We start from the raw sequence: 18,503 nt of genomic DNA, 5'->3' as shown, positions 1-18,503 counted from the left end.
TGCTGCTGTTGACGGTCCCATGGTTGGTTCACCTAGCCCGTTATGTCTTTCTGAGCTCTGATGTACCCCACAATGAACAGCAGCACTAGGGAGTCCCCAAAACATGTGAGGGGAGGGAGGCGTGTAGGCGTTATTGGCACGAATTGAATACAGGCGTCAGTCAGCATGCTGTAGTACAGTGGTACATTCTGGCACAGTATGGGGGAAAGGGAAGGTGTCAGACCCTAGACTAAGGTCAAGTCCAATGTAGGCAGCAGCTATAGGGCCAGCTGCCACAAGTTTATAGGACTGATGCTGTGAAACTGGCGGGGGGTGGGGGGGAGGGGGAAGGTCTGGCAAGAAGCTCATTCCTGTGTAAAGCACCACCCTCAACCAGAGGGGGGTAGCCAACCACTAAGCTCCCACCCAAAAGACAAGGTAGGTCCGGAGAGAGGTGGGTTTTCTGGGAGAGGAGAGGTCTTAGACTTCGCAGTTTGATAATGTCAAGACACCAGTGTCTCCTAGGAGGGTTTCACAGACCCAACCAAAGCCTGGCAGTTTCATCTGAGCATCTCAACACAATCCTTGGAGGGAGTGAACCTGACACGCCAAAGTTTAGAAGGACTCATGTACAGTTACAGAACCAGAGACCAATTTTATGTCACATCATTGTGGGTTAACTTCAGACAGGTTGCTGACTAGGAACGCAACCATCCTCAAAAGGTCAGAATCAAAGAAAAATTCTCATCTTTCTTTTGCCAATGGTAGTGTTAACTGGCAGAGCAGGAAATCTCCAACTTGAAAGTCTGCAATACTCCGAATTACGGATGGGGGGAGGAGTTGTTGCCATTTTTTCTTCTCTCAAGTCAGAGCTTCCTCTGCTAACATGCAGGGGTTTGTTTCAATAATTTTGTGCTGTTTGGTTCTCCCTAACAATATATAGATTGTGAGGTGGTTGGACATTTGTTGCAAGCCACATGGATGGTCACACGGCATCTCTCCTGGTCATTAGATTGGCCTGTCCCATGAACTCAGGAGGCTCAAGGAAATCATTTGCAACCAGGTACCCATAGGGAGAATCTGCACTGGTTGTCCCCCCTATGAGGCCTGTCTGCCTATATACTACTGACAGAGCATGTATGCCGCCCTGGAGCTGCATTCCTATCACATGCAATTCCCTAGGTTTACCACTCTCAGCCTTAAAACCATTTTACTATTTGTTTATTAGTCTCACCCCACAGCATAGTAATTTCAACATCAGACGTTCCTCTGAAAACTGGGCAGGGGAGCAGCAGCCACCAAGGAGATCACAAGGCTCCATCAAGGAGCCACAGCAAGATGAGAATGGACAGGTACAGCTTACATTCCTCCCAAATCCTGCACCCAATCAAGTCAATGGCCCAAACTGACATAAACAAGCACGTGACCCAGCCCACTGCCACTTCCAAACGCAGTAGTTCTGGCAGACCTCATAGCTCGATCTTTGAACAAACTGGGAAGCTTTCATACAGCTGTTGTGTTAAACTCTGGCCCAGTGCCTCTCTGCAGTCAACAGTCTGTTGAGAGTGGACCCACTCCTGGCTCCCATGTGCTCCCAGACCAGCTGGATCTGGGTAAAATCTAAGCTGTAGGTCTACAGGGCACTCTCCTTGGCTCAGACCTCTTGTCTGATGCCCTTCCTTGGGACATAGGGTGCTGCTGCCCAGCTGCCCTAGACCCCAAAATCAAAAGCCCCCAGCCTCTTACATGTGCTCATCCAGGGCTCCACCTAGAGACTCTCTGGACTTCAATTTAAACCCTTCAGGGACAAGATGTCAGGATAGCAAGAAACACTGGCTTGACAAAGGAATTGCTTAACCAGGATGAGTTTACTCTTAAAGCACAAGACATTACAGATCTTTGAAAACAAAAGTCCTGAAATGCACCCTCCCTGTGAGGCTGAGGTTCGTCAACATTTCAGGCTGGGAAGAATTCCTCCTGCAACTCTTTCTTAAATGTGGCAATGATCAGTCCCCTCGCCCCCTTGGGCAGAAGAGAATCCTTCTCTTTAATAGGAACCCTGTTTCTGAGCCTTTTGCTCAGAGAGTGAAGCTACAGATCCACCAATTACTCTCCCTCCCCTCTCCTTGCCCTGTACAGGATGCTGTGTAGAAAAGCTATTGTTCCACCGAGGGCAAGGCCTGTAAATGAGACGCAATCAGCATCCCTGGCCCTAAATTTCTCTGTGACAGCTCTTACACCATGTCTACACTACGGACTTTACAGCAGCAAAGCTGTGCCACTGTAAGGTTGCCCAAGTAGCTGCTCTCCTGCCAGCATAATTAAATCACCCCTAATGAACAGCAGTAGCTATGTCAGCAGGAAAGCATCTCCCGCTGACATAGCGCTGTCCACACCGGTGCATTTGCCGGTGAAACTTTTGCAAAGTTTTGCCAACAAAAGTGCTCGTGTAGACATAAGCCTTAGTGTTAGTCCTTCAACAAGGTGTCAAACATCTTTCTCAAGCCTTGCGATTCATTGGGATGAAGTACAGTAGATTGCCTTTGGGCATGTCCAGGCTTATGCAATCATAGTTCCGAGCATTTTCACACATAATACAAGATAGAGTTCATAATCTGGCACAGATTTATCCCAGTCTGTCACATCTGGGATACAGGCAAATTCCAGTCTGATATGGTATTTTTAAATGTTGTATCCTAAACTTAAGTAAGACGATCTGTTTGCTATTAAACATGTGTCACGTTTCACCCAAGAGGTAGCTGCATTTCCAGAATGGGAAACAGGATTCCTACTGTTTAGAAAGCATTTTAAGATTTTCCTGCATGAAAGGTGATTTTATCAATGTTCAATCAAGGTCACCACTTAACGAGAAGCAAAAAGGTGATATGTACTTGACGAAGAAATGTACCTTTTGCAGATCAATATCTAGTATGGACTACGTATGGAAAAATCCCTTGCTTTAAGTCTGCTACCAGCAGAAAGGTGTCCTCTGTGTAGTATTAACTTAAGGGGAAAGATGATAGATGAAAATAAAAAATAAAAAATCAGCTGGTTTAATAATTATTCAAAGTTAATGTTTATGAAGGCTTCATTGCACTTCTCTATACCTTAACTGAGGTTAGCCAGCACCTTTGCGCTCAACTCCAATATTAGCCAAGGCAAGAAATGTGTCATGCGACAATAGGACAGAAAGAACATGTGGGGCACTTTCACACCCTATGCTCCTCAAAGCCAAAAGAGGGAGCGTCTTAACCCAGCTGAACTTCCAGTCCTACCATTCATTATACTAAAGAGAATCATTGTCACTTGATAAAACCTGGTAAAAAGACCCATGAACCCTTTATACTCAACTTCCCTTCTCCAGCTTCTAGCATTCTCTATAACGTGAGAGTTAGAAAAGAATTTAAAGTAATCTGTGCAATGAAAAAGAATCAACCCGCTGATAATATTTTAACAGCGTTCCTAATTTAGTAGCACTATAATTTGGGTTTTTTGAAAAACGATCCTAAAGCTCGAAGGACATAAAAAATTAAGCCCAAAAAGGGCAATCCACTTTTAGTGAGTGAAGCATCCTACTGTCTTCAATACACACAGTTTTGTGACTACATTAGGACTTACATAGGTTGGAAGGAACATGGCCATTATTTACTTAATTTTCTGCACTAAAAGCATTTACCATCTTTTCTCAGAATTACATTTAAAAGCATAATCTCCCCCTGAATAGACAACCCTCCACTGGGATTTCCCTGCCCCCAGGGAAAGAAGAACAGACCAAGAGGAAAGGAAAATCCACCAGGAAGTTTGATCCCGGACACAGGAAACGGATCAATACACAGATTGCAAAGTTAGTGACTTTCTTCTCTCCTTGGAGAGCAAAGTCAGGCAACAAAAACGCTGGGACAGTCGTAGGGCAGCTTCTACTTCTGCTGAAGCTAACAAAGCTACACCATGCTCGGATAGCTTTATTGTACCCTCTGAGCCGGCGGCAGAGTTCACCATAGCAGCCTCTATCTGCCCAGCTGCCGTTACAACCGCAGGATGTTCTCGGTGCGGCCTTTCCCCAGGAATGCAGAGGGTTTCTGGGGAAAGCAGCAGACAAAACCTTCGGCTAGGTATTTTGTTGGTTTTAACGCAACCTCAGCACGCAGGACAAGGCTGCAGAGAGATCTCCGGGGGATCCAACGCCTCCTTCGAAAGGAGACGCGCCTCACCGTGCGTCCTGGGCTGCTCGGCTGAAATCATCAGGGGACAGGGTTGACATCTCCCTTCTCCCCCCAGCTTTCGGGCGGGCGATGCAAGCAGCAGGCGGGTGGCCGCATGCAGGGCATGCCAAGGCAGCGTCGCCCTGGTCCCGGCACCGTTCAGCCGCAGCCTTGCACGCGAACCCGGGCTGGGCAGCTGGCAGGCCGGGCCCTTACCGCATTGCTCCGGAGCCGCCGCATGCCTCCGCCGGGGGTCGCCTCGGCCATCGCCGCCTTCCCCGGCTGGCAGGGCGGCGTGCCGGGGCGGGAGCCGCCGCTCAGCGGGGGCGGACCAATCCCGCCCGCAAGCCGGCCCCCCGCACAGCTGCCGCGGCCGCCGCTGCCAGCGCGGCCCGCGCTCCGCCTCGCTCGGGCCCCGCGCGCCTCATCCCAGCTCGAGCCCGGGGGCTCACCCGGGGCGCGGCTGCGGGAGCGGACCAGGCATGCACCAGGCGATTGACTCTCGCCCGCTCCCTCCGTTTTTTCTTTTTAAGGTGGAATGCCAAAAATCTTCCTCGAGTTGGGGGCTGTTCGTTCCTGGGGGCGCTCTCTGGGGAGCCCTTCAGAAAGCAGAACGCCCCTTTCTTGAATTAGGGGGGGCCTTGAAAGACGTATCTTTAAATGATATGCCCAATTATGCAGTAGAAAAGCGAAGCCGGTCAAATCCTAAGGCCTGGGATTCACAGGGAGGGCCTGAGGTTCTACGCTGGATGGTACAAACGTGCACATACATTGCACATGCATCCTGTGAGCCGGCGGATACTTACATTTGCAAACAGAGAGACAAAACAGAGAGAGGGGGGGGAGGGAGAGGTGATCTCTTTTACTGGACCAACTTGTGTGGGTGAGACACAAGCTTTGGAGTTTACACAGAATTCTTCATAAGGTCACAGAGCTCTGCGGAATAAGCTGGGAAGCTTGTCTCTCTCACCAACAGAAACTGGTCCAAGAAAAGATTATCACCTCACCCACCTTGTCTCTCTAATACCTTGGGACCAACATGGCTACAACAGCGCTGCATACATGTCTGCAAATAGGTAGTTAGACGCCGACCTGAAGAAAAAACTCTGTGTAAACTCAAAAGCTTGCCTCTTGGCCAACAGAAGTTAGTCCAATAAAAGATAGTGATTATCCCTACAAAAGGTTCCTGCCCCCCTCCTGCTGGTAATAGCTCACCTTACCTGATCACTCGCGTTACAGCGTGTACGGTAACACCCATTGTTTCATGTTCTCTGTGTATATAAATCTCCCCACTGTATTTTCCACTGAATGCATCCGATGAAGTGAGCTGTAGCTCACGAAAGGTTATGCTCAAATAAATTGCTTAGTTTCTAAGGTGCCACAAGTCCTCCTTTTCTTTTTACAGACTAACACGGCTGCTACTCTGAAACTTATCAAGCTCCATCTTAAAACTAGTTAGTTTGTTTTCCCTGTTACATGCACCTGAGAGAGGCATCTTAAGGGCTGATCCTACTCCTGTCTTTTCACAGGCAGAACCCCAAAGTCTTACAACTTGATGTGCACAGATTTTTCGGTCTTTCATTCTTAGTTACATTGGGTGTCTCTGTATTGTTTGCACACAGCACTGCCTTAAGTGCTCAGATATACAGGATGCAGAAGGAAATGCACAGAGCATATCTTGTGAGATCACATGCTCATGTACCATTTAAAATGAAATGTAAAGGGCAGGCACTTTTGTGAAAGCTAAATCAGGACAGGCAAGTAAAGCTCTCATTCTAAAAAATTGGTTTCAAGCTATTTAAAGGGAAAAACGGCATTCAAGGGCCAGTCCTGAACCAGAAAAAGCCCCCGCTGGGATCAATGCAAGTGTTGCCTGTGTAAAGGCAATAGGACCAGGCTCTGACAGTCATGATTTATTTTAACTATCCAAAAATACCATTACTGCCACTAGATGCTTATCAGCAAAAATGTCCTTAATGCCACATTCAGCAACAGTCAAACACTTGTTAACGCTTAAGATCTGACCTGATGGGGCATCAGCTAGCCCAACGAGATTTCGGTGCAAAGTGGTCTAACTTGTACGCTCTTCTTGATAAACTCTTTGCCTCATTCTCTATCTGCTGAGTTTGCATATCCAACTCTTCATATGAAGTGCCTCTTTGTGGGCAGGTGTACACCACAACCTAAGTTGATATAACTTATGTCGCTCAGGGGTGTGAAAAAGCCCTCCCATCCAGAAATGCATGTTTTGCGCTGTCCATACCAGTGCTATGTTGGCCTGAGACACTCTCCCGCTGACTGAGCTTCCGCTTCTCACCAAGGTGGGGTAATTATGCCAACAGGAGAGTGCTCTCCCATGGACATAGTGCATCCCCACCAGAAACGGCGCAGCTACGCCGAAGAGAAGTAGTGTAGACTTGCTCTGTGTTACAGGAGGAGGCGACGGTGATGATTGTGACCTTTTCAGAACATTTCTTTTCACCTTCCACTGTAGCAAGGTCAGTTTAGATCTGGCCTTTCACTGCCAGCTTTTTAGTACATCTCCATTCATTATAAAATTGAATTTTTATATACACCAGTGTAGCACTTTTAGACTACATATTAATTTTTGCAAAAGATCACATACTGTTGACTGGGGAGGGGAGTGTTACTTGTGAGATTTATTCAGCATCTGATGGTACATCTGCTCTAGTTAATTAAGAGAGACACATTTTATATACATATATCTGTACACACGTGCTTTATATGGCAGCATTTTAGTTTGTTTCTCCACAGGAGAAGGAGAGAAGCAGTGGGAAGGAGACATGGATCTTAGCTGGATATTACATCTCCACACACTCGCAGGGAGCAGGGCAGAGCAAGTCAGCTAGAAGAACCGAGAAACATTCAGAACAGAGTGTGGCAGTTACTGGACAGGCTCAATAATTGTTTCTGAGGCTGATCCATGCAAGACTATGAGATGCATCTTCTCTGAGGTCTGGGTCCCAATCCCTGTATCATTTTGGATACAGTCTACAGTTACCCCATTATATACACGGGCACACACATATAACTTTCAATGTAGTTTTTCCCTGATTTTTTACATATAAAAATTAGGGCAGGGAACTATTTTGAAGGCTATTTTGCAGTAAATAAAACATTGCCCAATTAAGGGTAAAATAATCATCTGCTGCTAAAAAGCAGAATCTACACATAGCATATATGCTGAGATGGATTGTCTAAACATCAAATGCCCAGAGCAGGGCACACAAATGTGTACACAGCTGTGTGACAAATTTGCATGAGCACAGGCAAATGATCAGTTGGATGTCCAAACAGCTAAAATATGCATACAAATTAGGCACATCATAATACCTGCTTTTACTATGGTGAAAAGGGTCATAGAAATGCCTTGAAAGAAAGACTAGTTCAACAGGTCTGGTCTACTGATGTTTTCAAAATCTGAAACAATGTACATGACGACTCAATAGCTTAAAGCATTTAACAATAAAAAGGGCTTACTGCTATCCTTTGGAGAGTCATTTTGACAGACGTCCATGTATCCAATCTTCTATCCAGGATTAGCATAAATTTTGTGTCAGTTTCATGTTGACTACAAGACAAGAAAATACCAAGTAGCTAGGTAACATTTTGAGAGCAATCCATTTAAGTCCCAGTAAAAAACACACACACAAAGTTATCATAAATACGCAGAACACAATACCTCTCGCACCTTTCATAAACATTAAAAGTCCATTTGAAACTATTTTCTACTGTTGGTTCCAGAAATAAACTCAACAAACTTACCTCACTGTTATTTGACAGCAAGCTTGACATTAGAAACATGCAAAGTTGCTCCTGTTCGATGGGAATTTTATTTGCACTTGAGTGGGCTATGCGTGCAGTTTGGAAAGTTCCTTGCAAATCCACATTACTTTGGAGCTGGAATTTGCAAAGGAGCCTAAGAACTCCCTTAAATTCCTTTGAAAATCCCAACCCTAATAGATAAGTGAGCAGCATTCTAGTTCTACACACTGGGGGATAATGTAAGTGTTCAGATGAGCCCCTGTCTACGATACAAGTACAACCATATCTAGGAATCCGGTTACTACTCTTTAAGTGTATGTCCGTTTTGCAATCAACAAGGTTGAGCAGTGGTCTCATATAGTCACACGCCACACCCCCTGCTGACCAGAGATGCATTACCACTACTGTCAACAGACCCAGAAAAAACTATCTTGCTATGACCTGGTTTCCATGAATGCCAAGTTTTAACCATCGCCTGGTATGAAGCTGCCTGGCAGTGTGTGAAGTGAAGACAGAAAAATCTGAGCAAAGTTTGAAGAGTGAGAGAAAGAAACACAGAAAAGGGGAATGGGAAGTGAAAGGATATGAAGGAAAGGAGAGGAGTCGGGTGGGGGAGTAAAGCAGGAAGAAGCGGCAAGTAAGGGAAATAGCAGAAGACAAATGACTAGAGATGGAAATGGAGCCTGACCCAATGACCTTGCAGAGGCTGGTTCACCACCAGAGACTGCAAGGTCCGTTTGCACATGCCCAGCTCTACTCGGAAGGCTACGCTGACAGAAGCCCTCTCTTGGAGGAACTGGTGGCTAGCTGGGACTGCCACCTAATATCCTGGGACCAATACAACTATAACCACACCGCATACAACCTAGCTGCCCTGGAAGTTTTGCTCTGTTACCAGCACAACTATGAGGAGGGTAGATGTAGAATGCAAGTCACTCAAGAATTAACTAGGGCACGAGAACCCAGCGACTCTTTGTCCTTGAGTTTGTGAGAAAACTCATGGCACTTTTCCAGGACAGTAGTTGATGGCCACCTAGATGTCTTCTTCACCCTGCTCCCTCTGTAGCAAGCAATTTGCCAAAATAGGTGATATGAAGTGAAAAAAGAGATTAAGCATTTCAGGTAACTTCAATCCACCAACCTCAGGAACAAGAAATGGTTCAGATCCATTAATCCTAGTGTAACTACCTTGTGGGACTGGTAGACTATCAGCGAGTAAATGTTGCTATAGAAAAACGGTACTGGAAAATGCAGTACAGCACCAGGAGAGCAAGTATAATGATCTGGAAAGGTATTAAACCAAATGGCTTTGTTCTTTTAGTTATTTTACTTCTCAAGGTGTCTCTCTCTTTTTCCAAATTAACATACTCTCCACTTGCATGTGCAAAATATATCCCAAATGACTTGCCAGTGGCTTATCATTTTTGAGTGCTGACACCCATCTAAGATTAAGCCAAGTGATTCCATTAATTATTGTTGTCATCAGGTAAGTTTATGAAACCAGCAACCAATAAGGACAAAAATCTACTTTTTATTATGTAGTTATCGGTATAAGAAATACCAATGTAACACTCTGGTTCAACATCATGAGGCTTTGCAGGTAATTTCTTCCTTCTCTAGCTAGCGTCATTCACAATGAGGCAATTGTATCGCAGCTCACATGTCCGACACCAGATCAGATGGGAGCCTCTGCCAACGAAGCACGAAAGCGGGAAGGCAGCACCGTACCTTGGGACCGAAGTTAAGTATGTTAAGACTTTCGTTAGAACCTCCTCCGATGCTTCATTGAAATGGGAGTTTTCAGGAAACGTGATGATCCAACCGTTGTCTTTCCCTCGGCCACCTACAAGTAACAGAATAGTGCTTGTCTGTACAGTTTGTCCAGAAACCATGCCAAGCCGAAAAAGCCCCAATTTAAAATAAAACATGCAGCTAGCCCAATAGTAGTCATAAGTAGCACTCACATCTTTAACATCTACAGACTAAAGGCAAAATCCTACCCTATCCCTTTTGAGCTTTGTATATTGGAGAGGGTGTGGGTGCTGGGGGGGGGAGGCGAGGTCAGGAAGTAAAGCAGGTTCTACCTATGCTAAGGATCTCAGACACATCCTACAAATACCAGACAGGGTGATTTGGGGCATGGAGGATCTGGGGAAACACTGCAGCATTCATTGTTGCTCATCGTAGCCCCTGCTGCCAACCATCGGCATCATTCATGGTTGCCGGGGACTCACTGTGCCCTCATACCATGAGCCTGCCCTGTTGGATTCCTGCCCAGTTGCTTTGAGGGTGCACCGAAGGGATGGGGAAGAGAGAGAATCCTGGCATCTTTTCTCCTCCTATTCCATCATTGCACCTATGCAACCCAGGGCAGGATTTTTTCATAAAAGTGTATCCTCATTGCAATACCAACAGGGTGTTACTGGCACCTGCTGGTGAGAACAAACAGTTCGGTACTGCAACATGGAAGTGCTGGAGAGAAATCCAAATGACCCAATCCAAAAGCTCCATGTTTTCATGATCCTGAAACTGAAGAGAAAAATCATACACTTTCCATGGGGTTTAGGAACAATCCAATGGAATTCTTTATAGCAGGGTGTACTAGGTGGTCTGCCCCTGTGAAGACCAGAGACCAGTCAGCATTGTTCTTTAAGACCAGGTGTTTGGGCCAGGTAGAGGGAATGATCAGACCCACCGGGTTAGGCGATTCCTATAAAGAGCTCCATCGAGGTGGAGAGCTACAGGAAGCAGGCTGGTTCCTGTATAGGCCATGGGGCAGGATGACTCCGAGGCAGATGGCTCATAGGAGGACTGAGGAAGACCTGTCAGAAGCAGGGAGGTTCTGGCAAGAATGGCCTAGGTCAAGGGAACTAACTGTTGGATCTATGTTGAACTGTTTATTCTTGGGTTTTTGTGAAAGATTGTCAGTGCCCCCAGTAAACGAAGCCCTGAGGAAAAGGGCCCAATCAGGGTATGGGGTCCATCCTTCTTGGACTGGGGAGAAAGATGACCAGCCTACATAGGGATAGAATTTTCAAAAATTCTGCAGGAAGATCATCATTTTCTAATAAATTCTTTGGTACGATTTTCAAATGCCCCTAAATCCCATTTTCAGACGTGATACTTGGGAGCCTAAGTCTCACTGAGCGTCAATGAGATTTGGGCTCCTAAGACACTTAGGATCTGATTTTTAAAGGTATCTATATGCCTAACAATGCAGATAGGTGCGGAGGTGCTTTTGAAAATCCCAGTAGACACCTAATTACCTTAAACAATCTGGCCTTTAGGCACTTCTGAAAATTTTACCCTTCGGTTTCTAAGGGTACAGCAATTAAACACCTGTGGATGGCCTGGGTCAGCTGACTTGGGCTCGCAGGACCTGGGCTGTGGGGTTGTAAAATTGCTGTGTAGACAGTCGGGCCAAGACTGGAGCCCAAGCTCGGGGACCTCACGAGGGAGGAGGATCCCAGATCTCAGGTTCAAGCCAGAGTCTGAACAGCAACTTTTAGGCCTGCAGCCCGAGCCCCATACGCCCAAGTAAGCTGACTCAGGCCAGCCCCATGTCTTTTATTCCAGTGTGGACATACCGTAAAATCACTTTTGAAAATGGTACATAAGGGGTGCTATTTTCAATAGAACCTATCTTCATGCAGGAACTTTCCTCAGGAAGGATCAGATGAAAAACTAAGAAAGGACCTGGGAATTGGCCCCTAAAATGTTTCAGTATTATGGGCCAAATTCTAGCTTGGGTTTCAAAGGCACTTTTCCCACATAAAAGAGTTAGAACTATCAAAACTATCAGATGTTGGGGTGTGGGAGGGGTAACCAGCTGTATCACTTAATCTCTGTATCAGCACACTTAGGATGTGATGGCAAAGAAGTCAGGAAAAAAAGGGTTAATACTTGTAAACTGGCCACAAACCTATAGAAACATATTCTATTTCAAAGCACCATACTTGTGAATACTCTAAATGTATGAAGAGTGGAATATTTTGTAGCATGGCTTGAGAAAGAAACCTAAACTGGTCTTTCAAACTGCCACAATGTTTTATTAACAACACTTCTAGCGGCACCAGAGATGACCTGATGAATAATCGCCTGTGTATAGTATCATTTTGCCAAACAGTGCATAGGTTCATGCAGCAAATTAAATTACTTTACACAGAGAACATGGGGAACATTTACCATACTCACCAGAAAGAAAAGCAAACTTCTTCCTCAAATCGTCACTGATGTCCTTTGCACAAAGGGGAATTGTGGTTTCTAGCAAACACAGCAAAAACAAAACAGCTAAATGCATCCATTAGTGGAGGCTTATCACTACTCCACTAAACTAAATATTTAAAAGGTCACACCTAAGAACACTGTATACCTAGGTATATACATTTCTTAACTCATCAAGCAGATCAAATGCCACAATACAGCAGTAACTATCAGGTGTATTAATTATGTTAAAGATAACATGTCAGGGTCATCTTGACATGTTAAGAATACATGCCTGTATTCAACAGGATGTAGGGGATACTCGGAACGTTTTTTGGTTTGTTTTTTAAGTAAGCTACAGTTATAGGGGGATGAGGTGGACGAGGCTTTCTTCCGGCAACTAATGGAAGTTACTAGATTGCAGGCCCTGGTTCTCATGGGAGACTTCAATCCCCCTGATATCTGCTGGGAGAGCAATACAGTGGTGCACAGACAATCCAGGAAGTTTTTGGAATAGGTAGGGGACAATTTCCTGGTGCAAGTGCTGGAGGAACCAAGTAGGGGCAGAGCTCTTCTTGACTTGCTGCTCACAAACCGGGAAGAATTAGTAGGGGAAGCAAAAGTGGATGGGAACCTGGGAGGCAGTGACCATGAGATGGTGGAGTTCAGGATCCTGACACAAGGAATAAAGGAGAGCAGCAGAATACGGACCCTGGACTTCAGAAAAGCAGACTTTGACAACCTCAGGGAACTGATGGGCAGGATCCCCTGGGAGAATAACATGAGGGGGAAAGGAGTCCAGGAAAGCTGGCTGTGTTTTAAAGAATCCTTATTGAGGTTACAGGGACAAACCATCCCGATGTGTAGAAAGAATAGTAATTATGGCAGGCAACTAGCTTGGCTTAACAGTGAAATCCTTGCTGATCTTAAACACAAAAAAGAAGCCTACAAGAAGTGGAAGATTGGACAAATGACCAGGGAAGAGTAAAAAAATATTGCTCGGGCATGCAGGAGTGAAATCAGGAAGACCAAATCACACCTGGAGTTGCAGCTAGCAAGAGATGTTCAGAATCACAAGAAGGGTTCTTCAGGTATGTTAGCAACAAGAAGAAAGTCAGGGAAAGTGTGGGCCCCTTACTGAATGAGGGAGGCAAGCTAGTGACAGAGGATGTGGAAAAAGCTAATGTACTCAATGCTTTTTTTGCCTCTGTCTTCAGGAACAAGGTCAGTTCCCAGACTGCTGCACTGGGTAGCACAGCATGGGGAGGAGGTAACCAGCCCTCTGTGGAGAAAAGTGGTTCAGGACTATTTAGAAAAGCTGGACAAGCACAAGTCCATGGGGCCGGATGCGTTGCATCCAAGAGTGCTAAAGGAGTTGGTGGATGTGATTGCAGAGCCATTGGCCATTATCTTTGAAAACTCCTGGCGATCGGGGGAGGTCCCGGACGACTGGAGAAAGGCTAATGTAGTGCCCATCTTTAAAAAAGAGAAGAAGGAGGATCCTGGGAACTACAGACCAGTCAGCCTCAGTCCCTGGAAAAATCATGGAACAGGTCCTCAAGGAATCAATTCTGAAGCACTTAGAGGAGAGGAAAGTGATCAGGGACAGTCAGCATGGATTCACCAAGGGCAAGTCATGCCTGACTAATCTAATTGCCTTCTATGATGAGATAACTGGCTCTGTGGATGAAGGGAAAGCAGTGGACGTGTTATTCCTTGACTTTAGCAAAGCTTTTGACACGGTCTCCCACAGTATTCTTGCCAGCAAGTTGAAGTATGGGCTGGATGAATGGACGATAAGGTGGATAGAAAGCTGGCTAGATTGTCAGGCTCAACGGGTAGTGATCAATGGCTCCATGTCTAGTTGGCAGCCGGTAGCAAGTGGAGTGCCCCAAGGGTCGGGACCGGTTTTGTTCAATATCTTCAAATAATGATCTGGAGGATGGTGTGGATTGCACCCTCAGCAAGTTTGCAGATGACACTAAACTGGGAGGAGAGGTAGATATGCTGGAGGGTAGGGATAGGATACAGAGGGACCTAGACAAATTGGAGGATTGGGCCAAAAGAAATCTGATGAGGTTCAACATGGACAAGTGCAGAGTCCTGCACTTAGGACGGAAGAATCCCATGCATCGCTACAGACTTAGGACTGAATGGCTAGGCAGCAGTTCTGCAGAAAAGGACCTAGGGGTTACAGCGGACGAGAAGCTGGATACGAGTCAACAGTGTGCCCTTGTTGCCAAGAAGGCCAACAGCATTTTGGGATGTATAAGTAGGGGCATTGCCAGCAGATCGAGGGATGTGATCATTCCCCTCTATTCGACATTGGTGAGGCCTCATACTGTGTCCAGTTTTGGGCCCCATACTACAAGAAGGATGTGGAAAAATTGGAAGACGTCCAGCGGAGGGCAACAAAAATGATTAGGGGACTGGAACACATGACTTATGAGGAGAGGCTGAGGGAACTGGGATTGTTTAGTCTGCGGAAGAGAAGAATGAGGGGGATTTGATAGCTGCTTTCAACTACCTGAAAGGGGTTTCCAAAGAGGATGGATCTAGACTGTTCTCAGTGGTAGCTGATGACAGAACAAGGAGTAATGGTCTCAAGTTGCAGTGAGGGAGGTTTAGATTGGATATTAGGAAAAACTTTTTCACTAGGAGGGTGGTGAAACACTGGAATGCGTTACCTAGGGAGGTGGTGGAATCTCCTTCCTTAGAAGTTTTTAAGGTCAGGCTTGACAAAGCCCTGGCTGGGATGATTTAGTTGGGGATTGGTCTTGCTTTGAGCAGGGGGTTAGACTAGATGACCTCCTGAGGTCCCTTCCAACCCTGATATTCTATGATTCTATAGTTCCCTCCTCTCAAGAATCCCTTGGTACTTCCCAGCACAGCAAGCTGCATGTTTCTGTTGACAGCAGCAGTGTCAGAGAATGGTATCTTGTGAAATATACAGGGCATTTTATCATGTCATGTTTCTTAATTCTGGAAAAATTAATGCACTCCCAAAGCAAATAAAACTCTGCAGTCAGCCAAGCTGTTTGCACAAAACACATTAGAAAGATTAGAAAGGTTCTGATGCATCATGATTAGATTTCTAAAATTAAATAAATAGGGAAAAAGAGGCTGTCAGCCATCTGTAGTGTACCATGACCCCGGCCTCCTGCATCTCAGCAGAATTTTATGACACAGAGAGAGAGAGAATGAACAAGGATTTGTGTCCATTAGAATATTATACCACAATGTGTAAATGGAGTGATAGCTTAAAAATAAAAAAACACTCAATTTACACTGATTGAAGGTGCTGGAAACAAATATTACTATATAATGTATGTCCTTGATAGTGTAAATATGATCATTTTAAACACACCTATATGCCATTAAGTCTGTGCTTTTTGACAGGTAAGCTTAAATCTATGTTTCTTTGATAAAACTCTGATTTCAGGGATTATTCTCTTGGCTGTCTGAAGTCCTGACACTGGGTGACATTCCACTACCTTTTGGCTCACTGGGATCATTTCTTACTCGAATCCCTCTACTGGCATCAAACATTGCTTATGTTGTTATATTTGAGTGTTTCCCCGGCATTCAGTTGCATACCTTGCTATTTTCACTCCCATTCACTTAAACTGTTCTGTTTGCTCTTCACAGGTCAAGCCTGGGCCCAGTGATGTCAGCCGTAAAACTACTTATTTCAATCATAGAATCATAGAATATCAGGGTTGGAAGGGACCTCAGGAGGTCATCTAGTCCAACCCCCTGCTCAAAATGAGATCAAGATTTAGCCCTATTACTGTTGCTTACTCTACAGAGTTAATTTTACTCCCAAGGGAATTCTGCGCACAATATTTTTAAATTCTGCATATTTTGTCAAAATAACACAATATAATCATACCATGTTCAATTATTTGCTAACAAGTATTTTGAAATAACTTACCAAAATAACTGAACATGGTGTGATTATATTGTTATTGTGTTTCTGTGTTATTTTGATAAATAAAATATGCAAAAGTTTAAAATTTTTAATTTTTTGGTGCAGAATTCCCTCAAGAGTACCAGGGTTCTGTGTGGTGCAATCTGGGTGCGGGCAACTCGATGGAGAGCTGGGTGCGGTTGCGGGGGGGAGTGTCCTAGGTGCACAGGGGCTCGGTGTAGGGTTCTGGGTGCAGGGGAACCCAGGTGAAGGAAGATAGGGCTCAGTGAGGTGGGGGGCTCCTGATACATGGGGTGAGGCTTAGCAGGGTGGGGGTTTGGGAGGCTCAGTGAGGGGCTCCAGATTTCGGGGGAGGGCCTCAATGGGAGGGTTCCCCGGTGTGTTGATGGGGGAAGGGTTACTGTACAGGGAGCTGCTCCCCTTGTCTGCCCTACCCCCTTGCATCCAGACCTCCCTACACCCAACCCCCCGCTGAGCTTCACACACACACCCCTCAGAACTCTCCCTCCCAAGCCCCTCCTGCGGTGCAGAGCTTCCTGCAGCCAGAAGAACTTTCTGGGGATTGATCTGACCCAGCCCTGCACAGAGCAGCCGGGAAGGGAAGGGGGAGGGGAAACTCCGTCTCCATCCTCCTCCTCCTCTTCCTCCTCCTCCCATCCCCCCGCCCAGCCAAGACTAATGTCCCTGGCTGGCCAGGGAAGCCCCAGTTCCCCTTCCCCCACCACAGTGATTTACTTCTCCCCCAACTGCCCGAACAGAAGCATCTGAGTTGCCGGGGAGGGGTGAGTGAACACTGGTGTAGCTTCTCTTTGCTTCCCCACCCCAACAGAAATCATTTTCTGTAAGGCAGCAAAGGGCATCTGTGGGAATGGGCATTTTTCTGTTGCACCACAATGGCGCAGAATTTCCCCAGAAGTCGTTCATCAACTTCCTTTAGCTCAACTCAGCTAGCCCTCTCATCTACCCTGATGTACTTAATGACAATGGTACCAGAATGTCTTTCTTCTCCTTTGCCTTCAATTTGTCCCATCAATCAAGGTCAGCAGCTCTTGTTCTTCATCTCCAAGTGTTCTTGCCAGCTGTGTCATCCAACCTGAGGCCAACCTTCTTCATGTCCTCCTTCACCATCTCAAACCACCATTTTCTAGGTCTTCTTTGTGCTCTTTGTCCCTTGACTACTAGCTCTTGTACTCTCTGGCCAACACACCCCACATCTTGTCATCTCACATGACCCGGCCATGTCAGTTGATATGCCCTCAGCTTTTCTGTGATAGGGGATAGCTGCATCATGGCTTGTACCATTTCACTGGGTAGCTCTCGTCTTACTCAGTGTCCACTTTAGCATTCTCAGTTTGGCTGTCTGAAGTAGCTGTTGTTCTCTCTTCCTCATTGGCGATCATTCTGACCCCATACATTATGGCTGGCCTAATCATGATCTTATATACTTTGCTCTTTAGTTTACTTGGCATATTCTTACTGCAGAGAATTCCCGTCAACTCCCTCCATTTACACCAAGTGCTCTTCATGTGGCTCCTAACGTCCGCATCGACATTCCCATCGTGCCTCAACCCTGAACCAAGATATTTAAATTGTTGCATAGACTTTAACTCTATGCCAGCCTGTTTTACTGACTTCTCGTTGTCCCTCTCAATGAAGCATTGCACGTATTCAGCCTTTTGTCAGCTGATTTGTAAGCCATTTCCCTCTAATGCAGCCTTCCATAGTTCTAGGTCCTTTTCCAGTCCATATTTCTCTTCACAGCACAACATAATGTCCTTGGCGCAAAGCGTGCTCTACTGAGCTGATCTCCTAATCTCCTGCACCAATATGTCCTTTCCAATCACCAATAGGAATGGCCTGAAGGCCGATCCTCGATGTAGAGCCACCCTTGCAGTGAATGACTCCCTGCAGCAGCAGCTGCTTCTCACGACCATTGTGCTACCGTGGTACACGTCCATGATAGTCTCAACATGTGTCTCCGGCAAACGGCACGACCCCAAGCATCACCAGAACAATTCTCCAGGCACTCCGTCATAAGCTTCACAGCTTCTTCTGTGCTTTTTTGCCTAATCTTAGCTAATCTATATACTCCTTTCTCCCCCTCCTTCTTAAGTGGTCCTGCACATAAGGCTTTCAGTGCCTGACCCTTACTTTCTGCCACTGCTCTTTTGGCCATTTTCTTTACCAGCTTGCACTCCATTCTTATTTTCTGCCACCACTTAAAACTTTCCTCCTCCTCTTTCATTGCCTCCAGCACATCACTTGATCACTACCACATTGCCTTGCCGTGAAATTTCCCTTCTTTCATTAGTGCACAAGCTGCCTGTGGCCAAGCTGTAATACGCTCAGATATTTTCCCCCAAAGCCTCGTTGGTATCATTGTGGTCAGTTTGGCCATTGTC

At 45.9% G+C, this 18,503-nt stretch overlaps 1 protein-coding gene across 1 annotated transcript in view; it reads right to left on the bottom strand.

Annotated features, from left to right (window-relative positions):
• MCF2 (MCF.2 cell line derived transforming sequence) overlaps positions 1 to 18,503 on the bottom strand; it is a 99,952-nt gene that overhangs the window by 64,920 nt on the left and 16,529 nt on the right. The window contains exons 2-4 of the mRNA XM_077826182.1: positions 12,162 to 12,230; positions 9,696 to 9,810; positions 7,683 to 7,773 (exon numbers count right to left, since the gene is read on the bottom strand). Of these exons, the coding sequence (XP_077682308.1) occupies positions 7,683 to 7,773; positions 9,696 to 9,810; positions 12,162 to 12,230 (275 nt within the window). The remainder of the gene's footprint in view (positions 1 to 7,682; positions 7,774 to 9,695; positions 9,811 to 12,161; positions 12,231 to 18,503) is intronic.

The sequence above is a fragment of the Eretmochelys imbricata genome, chromosome 9 (genome assembly GCF_965152235.1).
Source record: "Eretmochelys imbricata isolate rEreImb1 chromosome 9, rEreImb1.hap1, whole genome shotgun sequence".
Taxonomy (NCBI): Eukaryota; Metazoa; Chordata; order Testudines; family Cheloniidae; genus Eretmochelys; species Eretmochelys imbricata.
This window is presented reverse-complemented; position numbering and strand designations above follow the sequence as displayed.